The sequence below is a fragment of the Acomys minous genome (assembly GCF_964271855.1).
Source record: "Acomys minous genome assembly, chromosome: 14".
NCBI lineage: Eukaryota > Metazoa > Chordata > Mammalia > Rodentia > Muridae > Acomys > Acomys minous.
Window position 1 is genome coordinate 19,235,384 of NC_140496.1, and position 24,884 is coordinate 19,260,267.

A 24,884-nucleotide genomic window follows, 5' to 3' on the forward strand; every position below is an offset into this window, starting at 1 on the left:
AAAAAGAATACAATGAAAATTGAGTCTTAATGCTATTCCTGCCGCTCAGTACCTCAAGAGCATCCACTGTTACCTACAAATATACCAGAGACTGGGAAAAGGTAGAGCCCCTGGAGCTGGAATTACAGGTGGTTTTGAGCTAGGAACCGATCTTGGGTCTTTTGAAGGAAAAACAAGTTCTCTTAGCCACTGAGACATTTCATTCACTTATAAAGTCACATTCAAATAACACTTTCCCACCCCTGCCCCAAACTACTCACTCTCCTCACTAGAAGTCCCTTCCCCACATTTATGTACATTGTGTGTTGGTTTGTTTGAAATCCGCTGAAGTTTAGGCATCATCATCATGACCATAGGTTTGGAAGTATCCACTGGAGCTTGGTGGGCTCCTTGATGGGCACACAGATGACAATGATTATCTCATCCCCCAGAGTCCATCAATAACCAGCTGTTTAGCAGGAACAGGCAGGGCCCAGTGAGTCCCTCCCTGATCCGTGAATGACTCTTGATAGGCCCAGTCTTAAGCAGGCCTGATGCAGGCAGCCATAGTCTCTGTGATGCCATGATGGCACTGGTTGAGCTGTATCTGGAAGGTGGTATTTTATAGTTCTTATCTTTGGACTCTTTTGTTATTCAACTTCTTTTGGCTCTTAACATTCATGTTGCCCCCTCCTTTGTGATGGCCCCCAAGTCTTGAGGCAGAGTGCTATAAATGTCCTATGTATGGCTGAGCACTTTCAGTACCTTGGAAAACCAGGGCTTTCTGCATCCACCATCGTTCACTGCAGATGGCAGCTTCTCTGATTAAGGTTGGCAGCAGTGTCACAAGTACGAAGATAAATATTTAGACGTCTTCTTGACATCCTGAAATTTAGCTGAACAAGAGTAGTAAGTTAAGTAAGTTAGTAAGACTAAGACCCTCTTAGCCATGAGTTTGTGACTAGGTTCACAGTGCCAGGGATGCATTCTCTCTTGTGAATCAGACTGTAATCCAACCAGCAAGCAGTTAGTTATTCCCATATTGCTCAGTATTGCACCCGTGAGCACAACTTGCCTAGCAGGTTGGTATTGCAGTGTATACTCTTCACAGATGGAGGCAGAGGTAGGCAGATCACTGTAAGTTTGAGGCCAGCCTGGTTTACAAAGTGAGTCCAGGACAGCCAGGGCTATTAAACAGAGAAACCCTGTCTCAAAGAAAATGAAGGAGAAGGAAGAGGAGGAAGAGGAGGAGGGGGAGGAGGAAGAAAACTGCAATCCCACATAGCCCACAGAAAGAAGCAAACTGTCGAACAGTTGAAGCAGTCCATGTTGAGCATGAAGAATGCACCAGCCAGTGCTGTCCTAACACCTTTGTAAGGCAAGTACTTTTATTGATCCCCATTTTACAGTAGGGATAAACCACTCAATTATGGTCAATATGGTGGAACCAAATTTGACCCAAAGGACCTGACTCTACCCACCCTTCTCTAGTCACACGACAGGTTAAGCATACAGTTAGTTGGCACTCACTCCTTACCTATCCTGAATTCTGGGACAAATGTCACCCATTTTTTCCTACCTTGTGGGTCATTTGAGGCACTAACAAAGAGCTATATACTTTGAGAATGGTTATGCAGTCTGGTGGTAAAGTACCTGCCTGTTGTTGTTTGAGGCCCTGGGTTAAATCCCTACATATAAAAAACCCAAAAGTTGTAATCTTACAAAATATCGCCCTTTAATCCCAGCACTGGGGAGACAGAGGCAGGTGGATCTCTGTGAGTTCAAGGCCAGCCTGGTCTACAAAGAGAGTTCCAGGACAGCCAGGTCTCTTCCACAGAGAAACACTGTATCAGAAAAAACTTTAAACAAACAAATAAATGGCAGAAGAAGGAGAGGTGAAGTTTTAAAGGAGAGTCGTTGCTTGAGAGTGAGAGGTCTGGGAAGAATGAGTGTTCCAAAACAGTGAGTTACAGGGAGCCTGAGAACGGCCACGTACGCCGGAGGCATCACACTTGTTGCTTTTCCTATTTGCTTCTTGGGCCAGAGAATCTTGACCCAAGAGAAACATGGTTCATCTGAAAGCTTTCATTCTCAGACTGATATAGGACTCAAGAGTTAGGGTAAATAGCCATAGTTCGGAAGGGGTAGCCTGGCATTTATTTTTGTTGCCTATATGTAATTAGAAACCCTCAAAGAGTCAGAGGAAACCAACCCCAATGGTTAAGCCATCTTTAAAATATATTGCTTTAATCCTAACACCTGTGAGTCCAAGGCCAGCCTGGTCTATATAGCAAATTCCAGGTAAGTCAGGGCTGTATAGTGAGACCCACCCCCCCAATCTCAGAAATCCAAACAGTCAAACACACACACACACACACACACACACACACACACACACACACACACACACACACAGAGAGAGAGAGAGAGAGAGAGAGAGAGAGAGAGAGAGAGAGAGAGAGAGAGAGAGAGAGAGAAGAACAGAACTTAGCCTCTGTTTTCACAGTCCTGAGAGCACTAGTTTCTATGCATGTTTTGTCTGTTCCTCCCCAGCAACAACGTGGCGGCTGAGAGAGCATGTTTATCTTGGTAGAAATAAGGCTGCAGAGCACCAGCACAAACTTCCCATCCTTCAGTTTGACTCTTGTAACTTAAATTCTAAACTTGCTCAAAGTGAGAAAGTCATTAGTCTGCAGTAGGGGCTAGGTACCAGGCATTTCTTTAAAGCAAATTAGAAACAGCTAACCAACACATACTGCTCATTTTAAGATATTGCCATTTCTCATTTTTCTCTGGGTCGGGAGGCTATTAGCTCCAAGGAAATTAATATTCATGTGAACTTGATCCCAAAGTCATACTGCCTTTAGGGGTGGGAGCTTTCCAGAGATGGGGGAGGGGAGGGAGGGGCAAAGAGAGAGAGAGACCACTTCTGGTCTCTAGCCCAAATATTCTTGGTAAAGTTTTACCTGTGAAAAAAATTGTAGTCTGTGCAAAACAGACTTCATTTAAAGCAACTCAATCTCTCCAGCTGTGGCATGGAAAGGCAGAGATGGATGGCCTTGGTGCTTAGCAGCTCTTCTAGTACATGGTTTTCAGGGGCTGGGAAGAGAGGAATGACACAGTTGTGCAGCCATCTGCTTTCTCAGCAATACTGGAAAGTCCAGTGCCTAGGGAAACGGCTAGATCTCATGCGGGCAGTGACAGCGCCTGTTTGGCACAGAGCTTCCAGCACTGGCCACAGAAGGACCTTTCTCCTCTGAGTCCAGGTAATGCTTGTGACACTTGCAGGCTGAGATTTTGAGTCGATAGGGTCACCGCAGCCTCTTGAACGCTGCTGCACGAACCAAGGTGAGGGGGAGACAGCAGCTGTCTGAACCGGCACAAGACTCTTCTTTAGCATGACACCCTAGAAGGAAAGGTTCCAGTTGGCCAAGAGCTGATTTCTGCAGCCCTGCAAGGGCACAGCCAGCTTGCAATGGCACCTAAGTCCAGCTGCTAGAGCTCTCTAAATAATTTATTAGCAGTAGCTAATAAATTAGAGATGAGTTAAAGGCCTTTGGGCTCAGTCATGGATATGCTCCTTATTAATGAATCTCAAGCATCCCAGTGTAAAATGGAAGTTTCCATAAGGAGCTTTGGTCATGTCTGAGCCCTGTGCACGGAGGGTGCATGGAGGAATTACTGATGCTGCCGCCCTTGAGGTACGACTGCCTCGGAGCCTCATACCAGAAGCAGAGACAAGGTCCTTTGCTAGGACAACTAAACCACTTGGCTGCTTAATTCAGCTTACTGCTCACTCCCGTCTGCCATCAACACTAGATCCAATTCCCACTTCAGAAAAATTGACCCTAGCTGTCTCCCTGACCATCAGCAGAATGCCTTTGCTTGAAGTTGTACTCGGTATCTCAGATTTTCATAGGAACATTTGAATTAAAAACTAAGTCAACCGCTTGGGCTCTCTGGGTCAGGATCTCTCTGAGGCACCAGGCTTGATCGGAGCAGTCCAATAAGCTAGTCCCCTGGCCCAAACATACACTGATACAAAGACGTGGAAGAGCATCTGTGGTTTGTGTGCCTCCACCTGGCGCGCACAGCCTCGAGAGACACTGATAGGATTCACACTTCCCCGGCCGTGGTTCATGTATGTTCCCGTACATGCACACAAATCTGGTAACAGACAGAGACTTTTGCTCATATTTTTTTTTAATGTATCACAATGAGCAGGAAACATACTTGATGAAATATTTTCAAAGGAGTATATTCAATTACCATCTACAGTCAACTTAACTATGACAACAAAGTTTTTTTTTGTGACAAATTTCTTTTTCAGGTTGAGAGTTCCTTGTGGTTCTGTTAGTCTCCGTGTATTTTGGTACAGTTCAGAGATCAGCATCGTTGCAGTAACAAAAAACAAAAACAAAAACAAAAACAAAACAAAAGGCTAACAAGACTACATTATAGAAAAACACCAAGAACATCATTTTTGGTTTCACTTGCTCTATTTTTTTGTTTGTTTTTTTGTTTTTGTTTGTTTTTTTGTGTTTTTTTTATTGTTGTTGGTTTTTTTGTTTTTTTTTGTTTTTGTACATTGCAAAGGCTGCTCATATACCTCTTTACCTCAGGGTCACGTTCATTTATGCTTTCTTTCCTACCCAAACTTACCCTCCCTCCCCGCCCCTGAAGAAAGTAAACAAACAAAACAAAAACTAGTCAAAGCTTTGTTTCACAGTGGGCAGTATCTCAGCGCCAACAAACAACCAACTCAATTTTATGCTTCTATTTAAAATGTTTTAATTTAATTTATTATTTAAAAAAAATATATGCCCATTGAACGTCAAGTGCACTGGCTTGGGTCACCGCCTCTCTCCTGCAACTTCCTGCCATGTCTGATCACCTCAGGTTTCAACGCGTGCTGCCTGTTTTACTTTATTTTCAATTGTGTAAAACTTTGGCCACATTCATCTCTTTAAATAGCTTTTAATTAAGAAATAACAAAACTTCCTAGATGCATTAAGCGTGTGTGTGTGTGTGTGTGTGTGTGTGTGTGTGTGTGTTTAAGTTTCTTTAGGAAGGGATAGAAAATACATGAATTAACTGATTTTGACAGGTATCCTGGTGCTGTGTGCCAGTGTCTAGCATCGAGCCACATCATGAAGGAATTGGGTGGGGCCGGGGGTTGAGTGATGTGGAAATTCCTGCCAACAACTAGGGGGAGAAAAAAGAAGTGCCAATAAAAGTCACGAACTAATTTAAAAAGTGAGTTGAGATGGCCTACTCAACTACCCACTCCAACAGCAGACGGGAGCGAACTCCCGGAACAAGATCAGTTTAAACAGCTGAGCACTGTCCTAAGTTTATGCTTTGTGGCGCTGAGACAGACCCTGGCCACTATGGCTGCTGGCCCACAGCTCCCGTGACCAGCTCGAGTCTGCCTTCTGAGTTTCACCATCCCTGACTGCTTTGCTAATTCTAGGTTAGTGCTGAGACTCTCTTCTTGGATGAACACACGGCCGTGGAGGACAGTGTTCAGTATGCGACCCACTCCAGGTTGACCCGGTCACACACCTCGTTTGAGGGATACTGGTGGGTAGATGCTGCTTGGCCGTTCTACCCAACCGCCTTACTGTTGCCAAACACACCCACAGGTAAGGCATGGCACAGTGAAACACTGACGGTCACTCTGCCTCACAGACAGAGGATGATAGTAGCTCAAAATAGAACAAACAAAACCATTGGGTAAGGGCTGGCAGTTACAAAGAGACGAGGTTGGGGGCGGGGAGGGTAGAAATTGCACTATTAACCAAGCAATATCATTTTAAAGACAGTTTTCAGAGAAGACCTAGCAGAATTTGACAGGTAAAGCTAGTGTTAAAATTGTTAATTGGTATCACACAGAGAACCAAAACATTTTTCTATAGATACAGACACAGTAACATACAACAGTTAAATGGCAAAAAATATATATATATTTCATAGAGTTACAAACAAGATAAAATAATGGAAAACAAAAAACTGTACAACTTTAAAATTTAAAAGTGTTCATCTCAAAACACAGGGAGAAATACAAGAATTTTTGTTAAAAGGAAATAGCTATTTAAAACAGGAAGTGTTTTGCGTACTTGTTTTTGACACCTTATGCTACAACTGGATACTGATATGAATAGTGAAGATGGTATTCTTTTAGTACTTCTACTTTTAAAAAATTAAAAAGGAATTTGCACTGTGCATCAGCCTAGTTAGAAATATGTACAACAGTTCAGGATCTACTCTTTCTTTAACTAAAAACAAATTCATAAAAATAGTCCCGGCTAAAAAGGAAAAAAAGAGAGAGGAAAAAAAAAAGAAAGAAAGAAAAATGAAAAATTTCAGATCTTGGAATGCTCCAGTCTTCTGCAAAGTCGATGAGTGGCTTCAGCCCTGGGGGAGAAGCCCGGAAGGTGGCCAACGGAACCTGGATTCACAGTCTTCGAAGTTCCCTTTGAAACATGAGGAAGGGGACGAGGGGAGGGACTTCACACTTTGGGGGCAAGGGAGATTGTGTCTGTTGGTGTTTGGCTATGAAAGTGAAACAGCGAAAGCATCTGTGTGTCTTTAAAACGCATGTTTTAGCAGCACAAAGTTTTCCTTTCAAAGTTCAGACCGCTTTTTAAGATGAAAAGGGGTTGTGTGTTGCACTGTGTTGTGTTACGGGGTATGAAGATTAACATAAGCGCACGTGCCTCGCACGCGCACTTCCTTTTTTAAAAAAAAACAAACTTTTTTTTCTCTCTGTACATTGCTATCTGCTTTGTTGGCTGCACTCTGGTTCACTCGCCGCTCAGACTGCCTAACACAAGGACAAAACTTTGAAGTAAAAAAATGTGTCTTTTGGTATCTGGAACTGTCATTACTAACTGCCTCTCTGCTTGCAGAAGAAGCACCTAACAACCTGGGATCTCTTTGTGTTACTCTTTCTTCCTTTTATTAAACTAAGTCTTGTTTGTTTAAATCAGAAACAAATTCTCAAGTAACAAGAACCCTTTCCCCCTTCTCTGCATCTGCAGTGAAAGGGTGTGTCTTTGGATTTTTTTTTTTTTTAAAGCATGAAATTTCTTTTTCTGAGAGAGGAAAGAAAAGACACAAACACAAAAACCAAGACCAAATCTCTAGCCAAAAAACATCTTAGAAAGAAAAGCACACAGCCCCAATTACACAAACTGAAATGAATGTTTTAGTTCAAGAAAAGAATATTTGAAGTGTCCACAGATCAAGGGGGGTGGGGGAGGGAGAGGCACAAAGAAAAAAACCACCAAGGATAAATTAAAAAAAAAAAAAAAAAAAAAAAGCTCAGGGCTACCAGACACAGGTAACTAGAATTAGACGCCTTTCAAAAAGTCTCAACTCCCCGAACAAAAATAATCTGTGAGGGTCCAGATGATCCCTAGGACCCTTTGAAATTCCTTCTTTAGGTTTATAAAATAATTCTGCAGCTGCCCTCCAAGAAATGAAGGCAGCCACTCTAAGTGGGAGATTAGGAAGATGGGAGTTGGGGGGGGGGCGGGGGAGACGAGAGACAAAGTTGAATTAAGGGACAAAGGGAATAGAAGCTTGGGTGAAGCCATAGATTGCAAACTATCCACTAGGGATGAACAAGACAACATCAAACGAGGAGCTGTCGCTGGGCCACACAAAAGCTAAATGTACAAAAGGCTTAAGTCTAACCATACCGCTTCAGCTCGTTTCCAATGCAGCAATCTACTCAACACCAAAAATGGTCATACCTACCATAAATACAGAAAGTCAGTTTTTAAAACTTATTTTTTTTTCTTTTAAGCTACAAGTCCTCAACACTCTTTGTGTGTGGGTTTTTTTTTTTCTTCTGAAAGTGGGAGTGCTTAACTTTTCCCCCCTTGAAATTGGCTTCAGCAGAAAAGCTATTCTTAAAAATCCCCAGAAAGCTAAAGCAGTTCACATTGTTTTTCTTGAATACTTTCTGCCCATTTTTTAAATTAACAAAATAAAACAAAATATTTTTCTGGAACAAAAGGAAAAAAAAACATAAAACAATGATTCTGAAAACAGAACAAAGTGTGAGCGATTGACCTGAGAATAAAAAGACATTACATTTCTTTTTTTTCTTTTTTTTTTTCTTTTTTCCTTTTAGCAAGCCATTGGTATCTGAATGCTAAGATAGCAAGAAATTTAAAACTGTGACCAGGTGGAGTGCTTTCCCATACAGTGCATGCCGGGCTCCTCTGTGCTATCAAGGTGGGGCAGTTCTCAAAGGGGACAAATATACAAGGGGTTTAAGCTCCAAGGACAATAGGCAGGCCCTGCGGACTTCAGTTTCCCAGACCAATAGTACCTTTAAAAGGACACAATGTAACAGGGTTAGGGTTTGTGTTTTCTCTTTTTTAATATTAAAAAAAAAAAAAAAGACAAGAATGTAAAATCACCGGCATAGATAGGTATATGGGAAAACAACCCACGCTTTTTCCTTTTTTTTTTCCTTTTTTTGTTTTTTGTTTTTTTGTTTTTTGTTTTTTTTTTTTGGTTAGAAGCTTTGGAATTGCAGTTAGTCTATTTTTGAAATTGGTTTGTTATTAATTTTTTTATTTAAATTCATTTGTAACTGTTCATCTTCAAAGCTTACAATCTGAAGGTGTCCGTTCCTACACTTGTCAGACCACTGTCCTTGGGGCAGCTGGGGTCTTTGGGACCCTCCACCGGGCTCGCCGGTCCTTCGGACTTTTGGCTGAGATCCGTGTCAGACTCCTCCGAATAGTCGTCTGTTGGCATCGAGGGCTGAACCCCTGAGGTGCTGCATGAACTTGAGGTAACCGTTGAAGATGAGGAGAGAGGAGGAAAAGAAGGGGGCTTCGCGGCCGAAGCCCGGGAGCCCACTGGCGGCCAAGACTTCCTGGAGGCGTGGGGGGAAGCGGACGAGGACGAGGACGGGGCGGCCGACGGGGGAGGGGGGCTGTCGTTTGAGTGAGCGGCAGACTGCGAGGTAGATGCGGTGCTAGGATCGGGGAAGCAGGCAGAGTGAGGTAATAAACTAGGGTGCTCTTTGGCGTTTCTTGCTGCTCTCGTGATTGTTCTGTGTTTGTGCAAGGCCGACTCGAGATGCTGACTCAGCGCTTCCTCCCCGCAGAGCGCGCTCTCGCACGCCAGGCAGTGGTAGGAGCCGCCACCGCCGCCGCCTCCACCACCGCTGCCGGTGGGGACGTGAAGCACCATCTCTTGCAGGTTCACCACAGACTGGCCGAAGAAGCAGAGGGACTTCAGGTGGCTCCTTGCCGCCTCCTCGTCGCCGAAGCCCGCCTGGCACTTGCGGCAGACCAACTTGTACTGCACCTTTGGAACAATGAAGGGGTCACAGAGGGAGTCCGCACTTTTGCTTTCTGCTTCTGGCTCTTCGGGGGGTTTCGGCAGGAGGGGGGACACCTCACGGGGGACATTTTTCTGTTCTTCTGGTTTGGGGGATTCTTTGGCAGGGTCTTTGTCTGGGGAAGCAGCCCCCTGGGGGACTGGGGTTTGGCTTGCTTTGGGCTGCTGCTGCTGCACTTTTTGTTGTTGCTGCTGCTGCTGCTGCTGTTGCTGCTGCTGCTGTAGTTGCCGCTGCTGCTGTTGCTGCTGCTGCTGAATAGCCTCCTGCAGACTCTGCTGGTATTGCTGGTACTGCTGCAGTAGTGAGCCTGGCGACAACCCCATCAGGGCCTGCGACAGGGCAGGGCTGTAAGGGAACAGGCCTTCCATGCCATACATAGGCTGCAGGTACCCGCTCTGCAGGGCGCCAGGGATCTGGGGGGCATAATAAGGAGAAAAGCCTGGTACGAAGTAAGGAAGGAACTGGCTCGTGAGCAACGCTGTGGGGTCTGAAGTCAAGGCCGCCTGCAGGGCCTGCAGCTGAGCAGGGTCCACCGCATACTCCATGGAGGGCAGAGGGGCTGAGATGGTAGCTGTAGCCGCTGTAGGGGCCTCCCCTTTCTCCTTCTTGGGGACAGGCAGGGGGTCCCCTTTCCCTTTGTGTGCCTTCTCCTTCTCCTTTCCTTTCTCACCATCTTTGTCCTTCCGTTGCTGTTGCAGGGGGAGCTGCGGTGTGGGTATGGGCTGGGCGGCTGGAGGCGGCGGCGGAGGCTGCTGCACCTGTGGCTGCGGCTGCTGGGGTTGTGGGGGTTGCTGAGGGGCCATCGCCATGGTGGCTTGTGCTGGGGTCGGGGAACTCAGCGAGGCTGAGGACGGTTTATTTGGTAATCCAGATGTGGGGAGGCCAGGGGAAGGGACTGTTGTGCTGGGCAGACCCATCAGGTTCGGTTTAGGAGACGTTAAAGCTAAAAAGGAATGGAGACAGAAAGAAAAACCAACGGTCAGTCTAGAGGTGGTTGAGTCACAAACTCAAGGTATTAACACCCATGAGCCTTTTGGGGGGGCAGGGTGCCACAGATGTTTAAACCTGAAGGGTCCTCTCAAAGCCAGTGTTGTCAGCAGATGACCCAGCCATGCTCAGGGTTAGTCGCCAAGTGTTTTTTTTTAACCAAGACACAGGCCTGGGTCAGCTTCCACACTTCACCATGTAGAAAACCTCCGGGCATCTCCCTGGCCGACACCAACATTCACTAGCCACCTTTCCTTGTCCTGTTATTTCTAGGTGCTATTCATGTTGCCCAGCGTGGATTTGCTGTCATCAATGTGCTGCGGAACTAGTAAGGCCACTGGAGGAAGCCTAAGCGGGCATCCTAGCAGGGCCCCGAGGCCACATGAACAGTCGTGGAAGCTTCTACACAGGCCTCAGCATCCGGCACCACTGCCGCCGCCAAGATGAGTGAGAAGAAAGAGGAAGAGCCAGGGAAGGCGGAAAACGACCCACCCAGGGAAAATGGCTTCAGTGCCTTGGTTCAGATGTGCAGCAGTAATTCTGTGGAGCAAGACCACCACCTCCTCCAGCCTCGGTGTAAACAATACACAACAGGGACTGTGGGGTCTCACACACACGGGGTAACACACCCTCAGTTCCCAAGGTGTCACAGCCTGTCCTAACCACCACTCTGGTTTTGCTTCCCAGCAACTGTGGGCTGTAACCCTGGGGCCATACAAAGTGCAGTCCCTATCTATCTATCTCTGGCCTTGTTCAACCCTAACCTATCATCACGACATGCAAAAACTTTTCCCACCCCATGGTCTAAGAGCCTCTTGTCTTCACAGCTGTCTCCCAGAGTGACCGGACAGAGTATCGCTGCAGGTGGAGCACCAAAGCTCCAGCTGTGATAAGGCAGCATGTGCTGGGAAGGGGCAGTGCCAAAAAGAGACAGACCCTGGAACACCTCCACGTTGACCACAGGACACCTCACAGCTCCTCAGTATATCACCGGGACCAGCTTCTCCCCAAAAGCTGAAGTATAGCAACGCACTGTCTGAATGAGGGAACAAACAAACCAACCTAAGACTGAGAAGCCCAGAGTCGGATGAGGACTGTGCCAGCTTGAATGATACGGTGTGTCAAACCTTCCACAGCAAAGAGGCAAAGAGCATGGTCACTTCACGCGGCCAGTACCAGGAGAGCCACCTTAAGCAACTCCCCCATTTCCTTATGTACACTGGGGGCTGAAACTGGCTAAGATGTGACTGGCTACTGAGGAAAACTCAAACGCTTGTTGGCTAATCTGGCACAGATGAGGCAGAGTTGGGATTACAAAGTCTAAGCTCAGGGCAGAAGTTTCTGTGTGCCGGTAGGCAGAGGTGCCTGTCTGGAAGGAAAGTCTGTGGATTCGGCCAAATGATGGCTTCGCGCTTTCAAGATAAAGAAGGTCTGAGGTCAGAGGGCCTTAGACTGAGAACACTGACTGAACCCCTACTATTTACCAAGCTCGGCACTGGCCACACTCAACAGGGCAGCTCAACGCACTCTCGCACTGCTGCTGCTGTAACGGTGGCTTTCTGATCTGTAAGATCAGAACTGGGCAACGCACTTCATCCCACCGAAACTCAGTTACCGCGGAGTCAGACTGACCTTGTGCGGGTTACAGCTGGCACACAATCAGATGTGTGACCTCTGGTTCGCTAGGAGGCTTCTCAGAACCTCGGCCTTCTATAGTAGAAGGTCGCAAGGGTGAAATGAATGGCCACGTGAAGCAGGAGCTCAGCATCAGACCTGGCGTATAGTAACTGCTCACATAAGTGCGGGTTCTTTCCCTCCCATTCCGGATCCTGGGCTTTGGTGCTTGGTAACTTTGGCACACACGGCTTTCCAGCCCTAGTGCACTCTTTAGGGGTCAGAACCTGGGCAGCACATGTATCTGTTGACTGACTGGCTCTTATTGGGTATTGTGGAAAAGCCCATAGCACCGGGATCCCGGAAGCCTGGCTGGGGGCTCTGGCTCCTACCCTAGCTTGCTGAATGGTCTTGACCTCCCTGGGCCTCAGATTTCTCATCTGTAAAGTGAGAGGATTCCTCAGACTGTCATTTATGGGTGCTCACGTGCTATATTGGGTTTGTGAAGGCCAAAGGACATCTTTTGGGAGTCAGTGCTCCCCTTCTGCCCTGTTGAGGCAGGGTCTCTCATATGTGTCTGCTCAACTATACCCAGGTTAGCTGGCCCATAAGCCTCTGGGTCAGTCTCCTGTTTCTACTTCTCCTCTGGAATCCTGGGATTTGCAGATGTGTTGCCAATGCCTTGGCATTTTTATGTGGGCTCTGGGGATCAAAATCAGGTCATAAGACTACATGGCAAGTGCTTTTTCCCAGGGAGCCATCATGCGGGTCCTGATGCTCTCATTTTCACATCATTATATGGTGGGCCTTCCTGCCAATGCCCTGGGCTGCAAGGACAGTTCAAATGCCTCACCACTTGCCCCAGTTTGCTTCCTGGCTTCAGCATCGGTCTATGCAATGTATTTATGTAAAACTGTTTGTCTCGAGGCTTTCTTTTCTTGTTCCCATTAGCGAGAAACTGAGGGCAGGAATGCAGTAGCTTTATACTCTGTTGTTAAACGCCACCAAACTTACTATGCTAATTTAACTGGGACTTTTCTGAGGAGCAAGCAACGGAGGCGTAAAGCCTTGGAAAGATGAGGCGGCACTGCGAGGGGCTAGTGCGCCTGCTGGTTAGCGCAGACCTTTGTAGACAGGGCCTCCCAGTGTGTGCCCAGTCCTTACAGGACGCTGGAGAAGAAGCCCCGATTTAAGAAGGGCCGTTGGATCCAAGAGAAGATGGGCGAAGACAGATGAGGAGAAGCAAGAAAGGATTGTCTGTTGGAAGAACTGTGAAAGCCCTCATCTTTAAAGAGAGGCCATACAAGCAACAAACGTGTGTGACTCCAGATGAGCAAGAGAGAGGGAAAGGGCAGACGAGGGTCCCTAGAGTGCACGCTAGTCACTGGTCTGAAAGAGTCAATGTATTCGTGTCCAAACTAAAAACTACATTGCCCAGTACAAGATTCCTGGTCAGTGAATTCAAACAAAGTCTCTGTAGAAAGTAGTCACTGTTCTGAAGAGAAGAGACCCCCCCCACCCCCCACTGAGGAAGTACCCAGCATATAAGGCTTCCTGCTCTCAAAAAAGGTGGGCGGGACTGCAGGCATGAAGGCCAAGGGTTGATTGCAGTTCTCTCCAGCCAGTTGCTACAGGGTTCCACTCAGACTTAGCTAGAAAACTCCTTTGTCTTCTGTTTATAACAATTACCTGGGTGGGATCACATGACCATAAGGTTTGACATCCCCTGGAAATTAGAATCATCTGACACACTTAGTAACAGACACCATGAAAATGATTTCAGGAGAGACTTGGAAGTGGGTGCTTCCATCATCCCTGCACAGCAGAGTCCGGGGGATCCAGGTACCCAACAGGCACTGGGGATGCCTGGCGGGCACGGGAACTGGAGTCCTGTCGCCTTTAGGTGACTAAGGAGGCAAGCGTCCTACTCGCTCACCACTCAAGACTGTTAGTAGCCACATCACAAAGCCAAGCTTCTCCTGAACCCTGAAAACCATCACCTGGAGCAGGACCCACCTGTGTTGGCTGGAGTAAAGCCTGGCAAAGAGGGGCTGTTGAGGCCTGGGAGCAAAACCGGAGGAATGCCTTGGAGCGCTGGATACGCGGTCGGAAGGTTGAGAGCCTGAAGAGGGGCATTGTCAAACATCCCCTGCTGCTGGGCTGCCAGCCCAAGGACCTCATTGGCCTTTTTAATCCGGTCCAGCTCTTGCTGAGCCATCAACTGACGTACAGTGGCTGGGTCAAAATATTCCTTCTCCTTGTCCAGCTGGCTTCCAATGGTGTCCTTAACTTTGGAGATATGCTGTTGGGAAAAGATATGGTCACGTACAGACAGCCTCGCGCTGTACTTGATGCCACACAAAGTGCACTCTGTTTTGGGTCCCTCGTAACTCGTTTGGTTTATACCGAAATGCTTGGCCATGCTTAACTTGGACTTCTTTTCTTTCGCCCGGGCGTTCTGGAACCAGACCTGAACAACTCTCTTTGGCAGTCCAATGTCATTGCCTAAGACCTCACACTCTAGCATGGTGGGCGTCCTGTAGTCATTGAAGCATGACTTGAGGACCTTCAGCTGCAGATTGGTCATTTGAGTGCGAAAACGTTTCTGCCCAGGGCGATCCCCGCTGTCGCCAGATTTGCCCGCAGACCCACTTGCCCCAGGACTTGGGGAGCAGGGGTCGGCGAGGCTTGAGGTTTCACTATAGTCCACTGTACCTTCATTGTCATATTCCTTGCTATAAAAGCTCGGGGCTGGGCTGACCAGGCCAGATGACAACCGATCTTCGTACTCGGACATCGCCGCCATGGCCGCTTTGGTCAACCCCTCGTTAGGTGCACAGGATTTGGTTTCGGTCGCAATTCCCGTCGCGCTGTCGTTATCTGCGTTGCCCTCGTCCCCCGTTGTGGTGTCCGTGATTGCAGTGTTGACAGAGGAGCAGTCGTCGTTGTCCAGCTTGGTCTGGTCGAAGTTCAGATTGACCGAGGACATGGAGGGGCTTTCAAAGTCTTCAATCCCTTCCACCTTGATGGAGGAAGGGCTGAGCAAAGTCCTGGGGGACAGCTCCATGGTTTTACTCACAGGCGAGAGGGGCACACTCTGACCATCGCTACTGCTTGGGGGTAGGTGGGAAAAGCTAGTTCCGTCAAAAATGTCCCCTTTCATCTGGAGGCCCCCGTCACAGTCTAAGAGCATGGCAGACAGAGTCAGGTTGTAGCCAGCTCTCTTGGCTTCGTGCCAGTGCCGAGACCGGATATGAGCCTCGAGGGCAGTCTTGGCCTTGAAGAGTGCTCTGCAGAAAGGGCATCTCCTGTGGGCCTGCGCTGGGCCCACAGCCCGGAACTGACCTTTCCTTTCCCGAGCTCGGGTGTTCTGGAACCACACCTGCACCACGCGCTTCTTCAGGCCCACCTCGTGCGCGATGTGATCCAGCATCTTCCGCGTTGGGTTGGAGTCCAGCAGGTACTTCTGGTAGAGGATCTCCAGCTGTTCCGGTGTGATGGTCGTCCTCAGGCGCTTGTCCCTCTGAGGCTCTTCTCCCCCAGTCCCACTGTCGTTTTCTCCGGGGCTCGCACTGGCCTTTTCCTCCAGCTTCCTCTTGAGCGTGTTCATGGTGGAGGTCGGCGTAGACGGAGACGTGGCTGAGCTCGCTGGGATCTGAGGGATGGCCCCCGAGAGCAGCTGGCTGGCCAGGAGTGGGTTACTGGGATCAAACAGCATGAAGGGCATGTCCAACGACCTGTCCAGGAACTGGGGGTGGATGAACTGGTTCTGTGCGCTCAGGAAGTGAAGCTGCTGGTGCTCCTGCCAGTGCTCGAAGGAAGGGAATGCCAGCTTGCACTGGTCACACTGGTAAGGGATGAGCTGAGGAGGTAGGTTTGCCAGCTGTTGGGGGGTTGACGTGTGCAGGGGCTTGAGGGGCAGATGGGAGAGCTGAGAAGGGCTGGGGCTTGACTGGGGGAGGGGGCACTGAGGAGGAGGCGCCTGTGGAGGAGGCTGCGGTAAGGAGGGGGCAGCCAGCTGCGGGAGCTTGGGCTGGGGCGCGTTGGTCTTCTGCTCCGGCGGCTCCTGCGGCTGTACCTCCGGCTTGGGCTGGCCTTGCTTCTCTTGGCCTGGGGTTGGCTGAGCGCTGGGAGGGTCGGCCTGCTTGGGCTTCTCACCGTTCACCTCTGCTTTCGCACTGAAGGCGGCCAGGTCATCGGTCTCCGCCGAGAGCTGCAGGAACGCCGAGGGGGCGGTCCCGGCCGATGGCGCCGGGGTGCTGTAAGCCTGTGAGGGCATAGGGGTGCTGCAAGAGGAGCTGGTAGGGGTGAGGATCTCCATGGCGTCCATGGAGTCCTCGTTTTGGCTGTCTTCCTGCCCCTCCTCATCCTCGTCCTTGTAACACAGCTTCTTCTGGTGTTTGATGAGATCAAAGATGCGCTGGAACACGAGGCTGCACTTTTTGCACTGGTAGTTCAAGTTGCTGGTCCGGATGTATCGATCGTTGGTAAGCTCCCGCCGCTCCCCATCCTTGCCCTCTCCCTGGTTCTCGTAGTTCTTCCGGGCCTTTTGCCGGGCATTTTGAAACCACACCACGATGACGCGGGTGGGAAGGTTTAATAAGTTAGAAAGCTGCTCAAATTCATCGTCCTTTGGGTAAGCGTTGGCATCAAAGAAGTCCTGAAGGACTCTGAGCTGGTAGTCGGTAAACCTTGTTCTTGACGACCGCTTGCTTCCCCAGTACTCCTGCTTCTGGGGTTCTGGCGAAGGGGGCCGCGAGTCGATCTTGAGCTCCTCCAGGCTGGTGATGGGAGGGTTGCTGAAATTGTACGGAGAGTCCTTGTTACGCTGCCGCTCCTTGAAGAGAGTGTTTCGGAACCAGTGCTTGATTACTTTCTGGGGCAGGCCTGACTTGTCCGCCATCTCCTTGATCTGTTCCTCGCTTGGGGAGTTGTTGATGTCGAAGTACTGCCGGAGCACTCGGAGCTGGTCGTCGGTGATCCTGGTGCGGGGCCTCTTGTTCTGCTGCTGGAGCAGGGCCGGGTTGAGCTGGTGCTGGTACAGCTGGGCCAGGTCGGCAGGCAGCGGCTCCACGGGGCCGAGCTGAGGGGGCAGCTGAGCCGGCAGCGTCTGCAGCGGCATGGTCTGCATCATGAGCGGCGAGAAGATGGGCAGCTCCATAGGCATGGAGAGCTGGGTGAGAGGCACGGAGGGCTGCGCTGGGGCGATGGTGGGCGAAGTGATGGGTGGAGCCGAGGCGGGGATGGCCGGCGTGGAAGCTGGCTGCGGGGGTGCCGCGGGAAGCGGGGGCGGAGGGGGTGGGGGTGGAGGGGGTGGCGGCTCTGGGGTCTGGGGCCTCAGTGGGTACAGTTTATCGTAGTGCTCTCTGTATTGCTTGGCAAACCTCTCCAGCTGCTTGAAGGGGAAATAGTTCTGATGCACGTGTTCCTGATGGCTCTTTAGAATCAGGATGTTGGAGAACAGCTTGCCACAGGAGTCACACTCGAGCTTCTCCAGGCTGTCGCCCTGCTCCGTCTTTCCGTTCTTCTTCTGTACCTTCTGCTTGTTCTCGTTGTACTGTATGACCAGCTCGAAGCCAAAGTTCTCCAGCAGGGCCTTGGTAGCGTTCCCTCTGGCGTCGGAAGCGATGCGCGGAGGAAGCACAGAGGCCTCAGAACCACCCCCGGGTGCCGACTCTTTCTTCTCTTTGGCCTTCGAGGCATCTGGCAGTGATTCCTTCGGTCCTGTGTTACCCTCTGCCCCCTCCGGGCCCTCCCTCTCTCGCTGGCTTTCTTTCTCCTTCTCTTTGATGACCAGTTTGTTTTTCTTTTCCGGGTGCGGGCTTGGCTGGAGGAGGGCTGGGTGACTCTGGGAAAGAGAGAGCTGACTCTGTTGCTGTTGTTGCTGCTGCTGCTGCTGCTGCTGTAGAATCTGCTGGTGGCTCTGCTGTGGGATCTGGACCTGAGCCTTCAGTTCATCCAGCAGGCCTGGGCCTGACCCTGTCAGCGTCAGTGCCCCGCTGGTCACAGGCAAGCTCACCTCAGGGTTGAGCTGGAACTCAGCGCTGGGGATGTAGAAGGGGAAGAGGAGATGCTGCTGCTGCTGCAGTTGGAGCAAGGTCTCTGTGGTCATGGGAAAGTGAGGGAGGAGAGCGGGGTTGAACAGCTGAGACTGGATCAGGGCCGCCTGCTGCTGCAGCTCCTGCTGCAGGTGCGCCTGAACTTGAGCTTGGGCCTGGGCCAGTGTCTGTGCTTGCTGTTGCTGCTGCTGCTGCTGCTGCTGTTGCTGCTGCTGCTGCTGCTGCCTAGATGCAATCATATCTGCTAACTTCTTCCTGTTGGTCTCCTTGGGCTCCGAAGGGGAAGTGATGTTGGCACTGATGGGATTCCCCAACGGCGGCATCACCACGTTCTCAGTGGGCACCTGGCTCAGCAAGTTGGAGCTCGGAGCCATGCCAGCACCGCTCGGATTGGTGGTGGTAAAGGTGTTGGCGCCGCCCGTGCTCACAGGGCTTGGAGTCGAGGAGCTGAGGGACACGCTACCGCCGCTGTTCCCAGTCCCGTTGCTGCTGCTGCCGCTGCTGCCACTTGCCGCTTCCAGCTTGGCTGCCCGGGCCTTGGTTTGGTGTAACACAGACCTCATGTGGATCTCCAGCGTGGAACTCTGGCTATATGCCACGTTGCAAGTGTTACACTTAAACGGTTTGTTGTCCGGGCTGCTGGTGGGCTCCGGCTGGCCCGTTGCTGATTCCTGAAGGGCCCTCTTTAGCTTATGCAGGTGGGAGACAGAATTGTAGTGCACCAGCAGGATGTTCTTTTGGGTGAAAGATTCCTTGCAGACAGTACACTTGTAAGGCCGAGAAGGGTCTAGGAACTTCTCCATGGTGAAGTTGGGGCCTTTTCTGAAAGGTAGGGCTCTTTTTGGCTCTGAGCCCGAGTCTTCCTGTACGGACCCGGAGTCGCTGCCCGTCGGGCTCTGTTTATCTTCCAGGTCACTCTCTTCCTCCTTGTCCTCTTCGACAATGATGGTGTGGTCTTCAGCCAGGGTGGGGTCTCCCATTGCCAAGAGGTCCCCGTTGGCTAGAAGGCCCCCATAGAGCTGTTGGATGTCGGCCTCGCTCAGCTCCAGGTGACTTGTCTCGAGGTGTTTCTTCAGAGCCTGGAAAGTCCGGAAGCTGCGCTGACAGAGACAGCACATGGTGGCGGCTCGGATCACGTGGTACTGAGAGTGGAGCTGCAGCTTTTCAATGGTCTTGAAAGCCAGGCTGCACTGGTTGCAGCGGTACTTGTACACGTGGCGGTCCGACACGGGCAGCTGAGGCCTCTTGGCGTGCACCTCGTTGAAATGGGTCTGAAGGGCGGCGGAGGTCTTGAAAACCTGGTTGCACCCCTTCTTCCAGCAGAGGAAGCCCGAGTCTTCTCTCACACAGCTGGGGTCAGCAGCGGAGGGCTTCAGATCCCCGCTGTGCTCTGTGCTGGCTGATGGTAAGGTGTTCTTTCCCAGATCCTCCGAGGCTTCTGGAAACAAAAAACAAAAAAACAAAGACATCAAGCCCAAAGATAAAGAAGGCGTTGCTGCCGCGACGTCACGCAGAGCTGGTTATCTAGCCAGGCTTTATGAATATAGGAGACACCCAACTAACAGAGACAAATAGGAGGGTACAAATAGGTCCAATTTGTATCACTGACCTATCAGTCTTCTACGTAGCGTTTAATTGACTTAGAAGCCTCGGTTTCTCAAAAGGTAGTTTGAAGGTGATGGATCTTTTTTGTTTTGTTTTGAGACAAGGTTTCTCTGTGTAGCTCTGGCTGTTCCTCACACTCACAGAGATCCTCCTGCCTCTGCCTCCCAAGTGCTGGGATTAAAGGCCTGAGCCACCCAGTGAAGGTTCCTGATCTTAATGGCACCATTTATGCTCACTTTGTTATATAAATTTGGCACATCATGGGGAGCTGGAAAGATGGCTCGGCAGTTAGGAGCATGGGCTGGTCTTCCGCAGGTCCCAGGTTCAATTCCCAGCACCCACACGGCAGTTCACAACTGTCTGTAACTCTCATTCTAAGGAATCTGGCACCCTCACACAGACATACATGCAGGCAAAACACCAACACACGTTAAATAAAAATAAACCTTAAAAATAAGATTTAGCACATCGGATCTGTTGTAAGGACATCTACACTAATACTGTCCTAATTTGTGAGTAAGTTAAACATTTTGCGTTTCTTTCTTTTTTGGGGGGGGGGTTTCTCTGTGTGATAGTCCTGGCTATCCTAGGCTCATTTTGTTAAGACCAGGTTGGCCTCGAACTCTAAACGATCCGCCTGCCTCTGCCTCCTGAGTGCTGCGATTAAAGGGGTACGCCACCACTGCACAGCAGTTTTGCATTTATTAAAGGCATTTAGTTTCATGTTTAATGTGACTCCTCTTTTTATTTTTTAAAATATTTATTTATTTTGCATCACTGTTTCTTGAACCCAGGTCCTTGCTCATGCTAGTAAGTATTACCAGTTACTAAAATGCATTACTTTTTTTTTTCCCCAAACAATGAGTTCCTCATATCCAAAAATACCCTGGCTTGTTCCACGTCATCTGTCCACTTCTAATGTGGACACGTCACAGGGAAGAAGGCTAGTCACCAACAGTATGGACCTTAGATATCTCTAAGAGTGTGTGTTAAAGACTGAGAGGTTTGTGGAGGCCTAGGAACCACTCTGCAAGGACAGCTGCAGCACAAACGTGTGTGACGGTGGTCCTTCCAGGTGCTGCGTCTATAGTAAGGCAATCCCAGAAGAACTCTATGCAGAGGTAGCAAGAAAGACAACTAACACCTTTGAATCTCTAGCGACTCAGTCCTCAGCAGAGCCGTCCAGGGGGACGTACATCCTCACCAGCATCCCGCCAGATCTCATGGCAGTCCTTTAACTTTAAAACCACGTGGGCAAACGGACACAGGACCTGTGCTGAGGCCCAGAGTATGCACTTTTTGGTAATGAAACCCATCGGTCCCATTCACTCAGGGTGTGTTATGAAGAATCCCTAGACCCTCGCACCTCACGAAAACTTGAGCCCAGGAATTCATCTTGTTTGTAGGAATAAAGATTGATGACACTAACCAGGTTGCTTTCCCGCCTCTTCCAGATTGGAATTCCCATCTCGGTCAGCAGGAGCAGCTGTGGGGAGGAACATGCTGCTGGGCATCACCACCTCAGGAGCGGTCACCTGAGGAGATGGGGGCAGAGAAACAGGAACAGTCAAATTGTGGTGGAAACAGACACAAAACACGAAAAGGTTTAAAAATTATTTAATAAGCAAAATTAGCCTTCGCTGGTGTAAAGCTGGGTGTCACTTTTCATAGCTCAGTGAAGACTCATGTTTATTAGACAAAGCTCACATCAGTCAAAAGTGTTTCTACGGTTACATTCTGGACATAATTAGCAGTGCACACTTGAAGAATAATCTTATTATTAATATTTTTCTTTTATGCAGAATTTTGACTTTGATCACTGACAATGTTTTGTCATGGGCTGTGAAACTTCTTGTGCAACCAATTAGGTAGATAAGTTGAAAGGCCCACCTTAAGCTGCTGAAAACATAATAAGGGCCCTAATTAAATCATACCCAGTAAAGTACACGGTAATCTTGAAGCAGGGAGCATTGTAGCACTGTTTTCAAAATGTATTCAGGCAAGGAGAGGAGGGGAGTCAGAGTGAAGGAGAGCGTGAGAAGGGGGAGAGGAGAACAAAGGGACGGCTAAGGATGCTAAGGACGTGCAGGCACACTGGCAGCTTCTCCAGGAAACAGCGTTGTGTAACCCTTTACAAGCTGATAATCAAGCACAAACAAGCGTGGTTTTTTGTAACTCACATAAGTCAGAATTTCGTCTAGAGCCCTTCTGCAGGAGGCACACAGCATCCGGGGGAGGGAGGCGTATGCCTAGCATCCCAGCCATCCGGCTCATTCCGTGCAGCGTTCTACAGCAGGGCACCCTCCCTGACCCTGAGACCGGGCTGCTAGTCCCTAATGGAGCATTTCCATAATTAGCCCTGATCTGAGTAGCTACATTTTAGGTCAGATCCTCAGACTTTCTCCCTCTGCCTCCCTGCTGTGTGGCCAGAAGCTAGTCCCAACATCCTATTGCAGGCAGGCCCGGTGTGACAGGGATGGGCAGGCTCACCAAGTCGCATGTGCGACGCACCGGTGGTCAAGTCCTCAAAGTCAAACGACTCTCGCTTTCCCGCCTGTGGTTGCCTCGTATGGGGCGGGACCTGCACACCATCCACCTTGTCTGGGAGGGTGGCCTGATAGGTAAAGACATGGATGGTGCCGGAGGGCAAACTGGGGGAGTAGGTACAATCATGACCCGCTGCGTACGTGCGTGACGTTCCCAAAACTAAAAGGGTCGGAGAAAGGCAGCAGGGTTTCGTCGCATGCCGTGAGGCAGGGGAATCTGGCAGCAGCCACAATCCCAGGTGAATCAGAGATTGCTTTTAGTTTGACAACTGGTGGGAAAGTAACGGGAAGGGACCTGGTACCCAGCCCCACCCTGGAGGCCGTGCTGTACTCATCAGACCAAACTGCACTGCGGGAATACCAGCACTTACGAGTTTTGTTCAAACTTAATATGCTAAAGAATATTTTAGTGACTGTTAAGATCCCAGCCTTCTCAAATAGCTGCTGGCATGTGACACTGTTCTCTGGTGTCACCAACTACAGGCTCAACAAGTAGGGGAAACCCAGACATTCCCTAACCACTAAGCAAAAAGACAGTTCATATTTAGGTGTCTGACTTTTTTTTCTTCTTCCAGCCAATAGGAACAGAACATAAGCAACAGGCGCTACAGAGAAGGGTCCCCGAGAAGCCCCACGCTAGGAAGAGCAGGTGTGTGGCAGGTGAATTGGAAAGGCATGTGCCCGCCCTCAGACAGCTGCATGACACAGAGCCCGCGGCAGCTGCTTAGAGAGCTAGCTGGCTGCTGAGTTGTCGGGAACAGGGTGGAGACTGACAAACTCGGTCTGTCTATTTTCTTTTTAATAGAAAAGCATTTCTGACCAGTGTGGTTGGGGAGTCCAGCGGGAATCCAAGAAGTGAAAGGTCACCGATTAATTTATAGTCTTCAGCCAAGGGAGAGCGCGAGGTTGGGGGTAAGAGGGGGAGAAAGAAAAGGCGGGGAAAAAAAAAAAGAACCCCCCCTCAACCTCTTTTCTCAGTTGTAGCTGCAGGATCAGTCCTTTTTGGGGATCTTTAGGAATTATGAAAAATGAATCATGAGAGAGAGAGAGAAAAAAAAGACCCTACAGAGTAAAAAAGAATACAATTATCTATCACCTCAGCCGCGCATCATTATAGAAAACCATGGGCTCTTTACAGGCGTTACAGTAAGGCAGACATCCCCTCCAACAGACTCGGCACGACGGATCAGTAATTGTTTTCATACACTTTAATTAGAAAACCTCAGATGGCTATGAATAATAATGGAAAAGAGAGACTTTTGCACTTGAAAGGTTGAAGTCAATCAAGTGTGAATGACGGCAAAAAAAAAGGAGGGGGGAAAAAAAGACACCAATTCATCAGCCCTCTGTTGTCTCGCTGCGACTTTAATCATAATTCCTGATTGGGATTCAAGAAGGCAGTAAGCAGCGGTTCTTTGTCAGCCTTCACCTTCCATCAATTAACTCTCCCCGAAATATAATCATCAACCTCACTCGCTCCTCTGCATCTTAATCTGGCCTCGGGACCCGGAACTCCTGCCCCATGTGTGTTTGAGGAAGGACTCTTGTCTGCATTCTGTGTCTCATGTGCACTATGCCCATAGTGAGCTGGCATATGAAATTTAATAGGCAAGAAATCCCCAGGAAGCAAAGAGGAAGGTCCCTGACGTGAACTCAGGGTCTCTGTGTGCATGTGTCTGAACTAAGGTTGATGGAGAAGCTGGATCACTGTGTAGGTGGACCAGTGGAGGCCCCACAGGTTTACAAACATTTATAAATATTTCCAGGCCTGTGTCTTTCTTCCTCCTACCTGTTTCTAGAGCTTTGTACTCTAGACTTCTTCCTAGAAGGCCAGAAATATAATCAGGCCAACAGCTCATAGAGGCGCCCTGCTCAGTGAGGAGAGGGGTCCAAAAGCAGTGTGCTCCCTCGGTGGTTGCCTTGGCTGCCATGGCTTCGCAAACATACTTGGCTCCTGGACTGTGTGGAAGGTCACAGCCATGGTCTCTCGTGGGCCTAGCACACCAGCCACTCAACTGTGCTAAGTGAAGAGTTAGAAAGGCTTTCCCTTCCCGCAGGCGCATCAGAGCATATGGTGGACGATGATCATGGCCATTCTAAGTCTGCCCAGACCTCCGGCAGTGGACCTCACCACTGACTTCCCTGCAAGCAACACATAAACGTATCTTGCTCTCTGCCAACCCTTCTCCTCCTCCGCCTGCCCTCCAGACCCATCCACACCTCCAACTGCGGCCAAGCAACTCAGATGCCTACACGCCTCCTATGGACTGAATTTTCGGATGAACATTTCTGGTGGTTTAAATGAGAAATGTCCCCTGCAGGCAGACATGTTTTAACACTTGGTCTCTAGTTGAGGGTGCCATTTGGAGACTGGGAAGGTGCAGCCTTGCTGGGAGAAGTATGTCACAAGGGGCGGGCTTTGAAGTTTCTCCCTTTACCCAACTCCTAGTGTTCTGTTCTCTCTCTCCTCTCCCTCTCCCTCTCCCTCTCCCTCTCTCTCTCTCTCTCTCTCTCTCTCTCTCTCTCTCTCTCTCTCCCCCTCTCTCTGTCCTCCCCCCTCTCCCTCCCCCCCTCCCCCTCTGCTTTCTGTGGTAGAGATGGGCTCTCTCAGCCTGCCTCCCTGCCGTGAAACATATATGAAAATAAACTCTCCCCTTTTATAAGCTGCTCTTGGTCATGGTCTTTTATCACAGCAGCAGAAAGCCAGGATACCTGCGCCATCTA

At 49.5% G+C, this 24,884-nt stretch overlaps 1 protein-coding gene across 5 annotated transcripts in view; it reads right to left on the reverse strand.

Annotated features, from left to right (window-relative positions):
- Window positions 1–5,922: 5,922 nt before the first annotated feature.
- The window catches only part of ZFHX3 (zinc finger homeobox 3), a 277,513-nt gene continuing 258,551 nt past the window's right edge, over window positions 5,923–24,884 (reverse strand). For all 5 annotated transcript variants that reach the window (XM_084756936.1, XM_084756937.1, XM_084756934.1 and 2 more), the window contains 3 exons: window positions 21,044–21,149; window positions 13,967–19,447; window positions 5,923–10,292 (listed from right to left, as the gene is read on the reverse strand). In XM_084756936.1, the coding sequence (XP_084613062.1) occupies window positions 8,608–10,292; window positions 13,967–19,447; window positions 21,044–21,149 (7,272 nt within the window). In that variant the 3' untranslated portion in view covers window positions 5,923–8,607. The remainder of the gene's footprint in view (window positions 10,293–13,966; window positions 19,448–21,043; window positions 21,150–24,884) is intronic.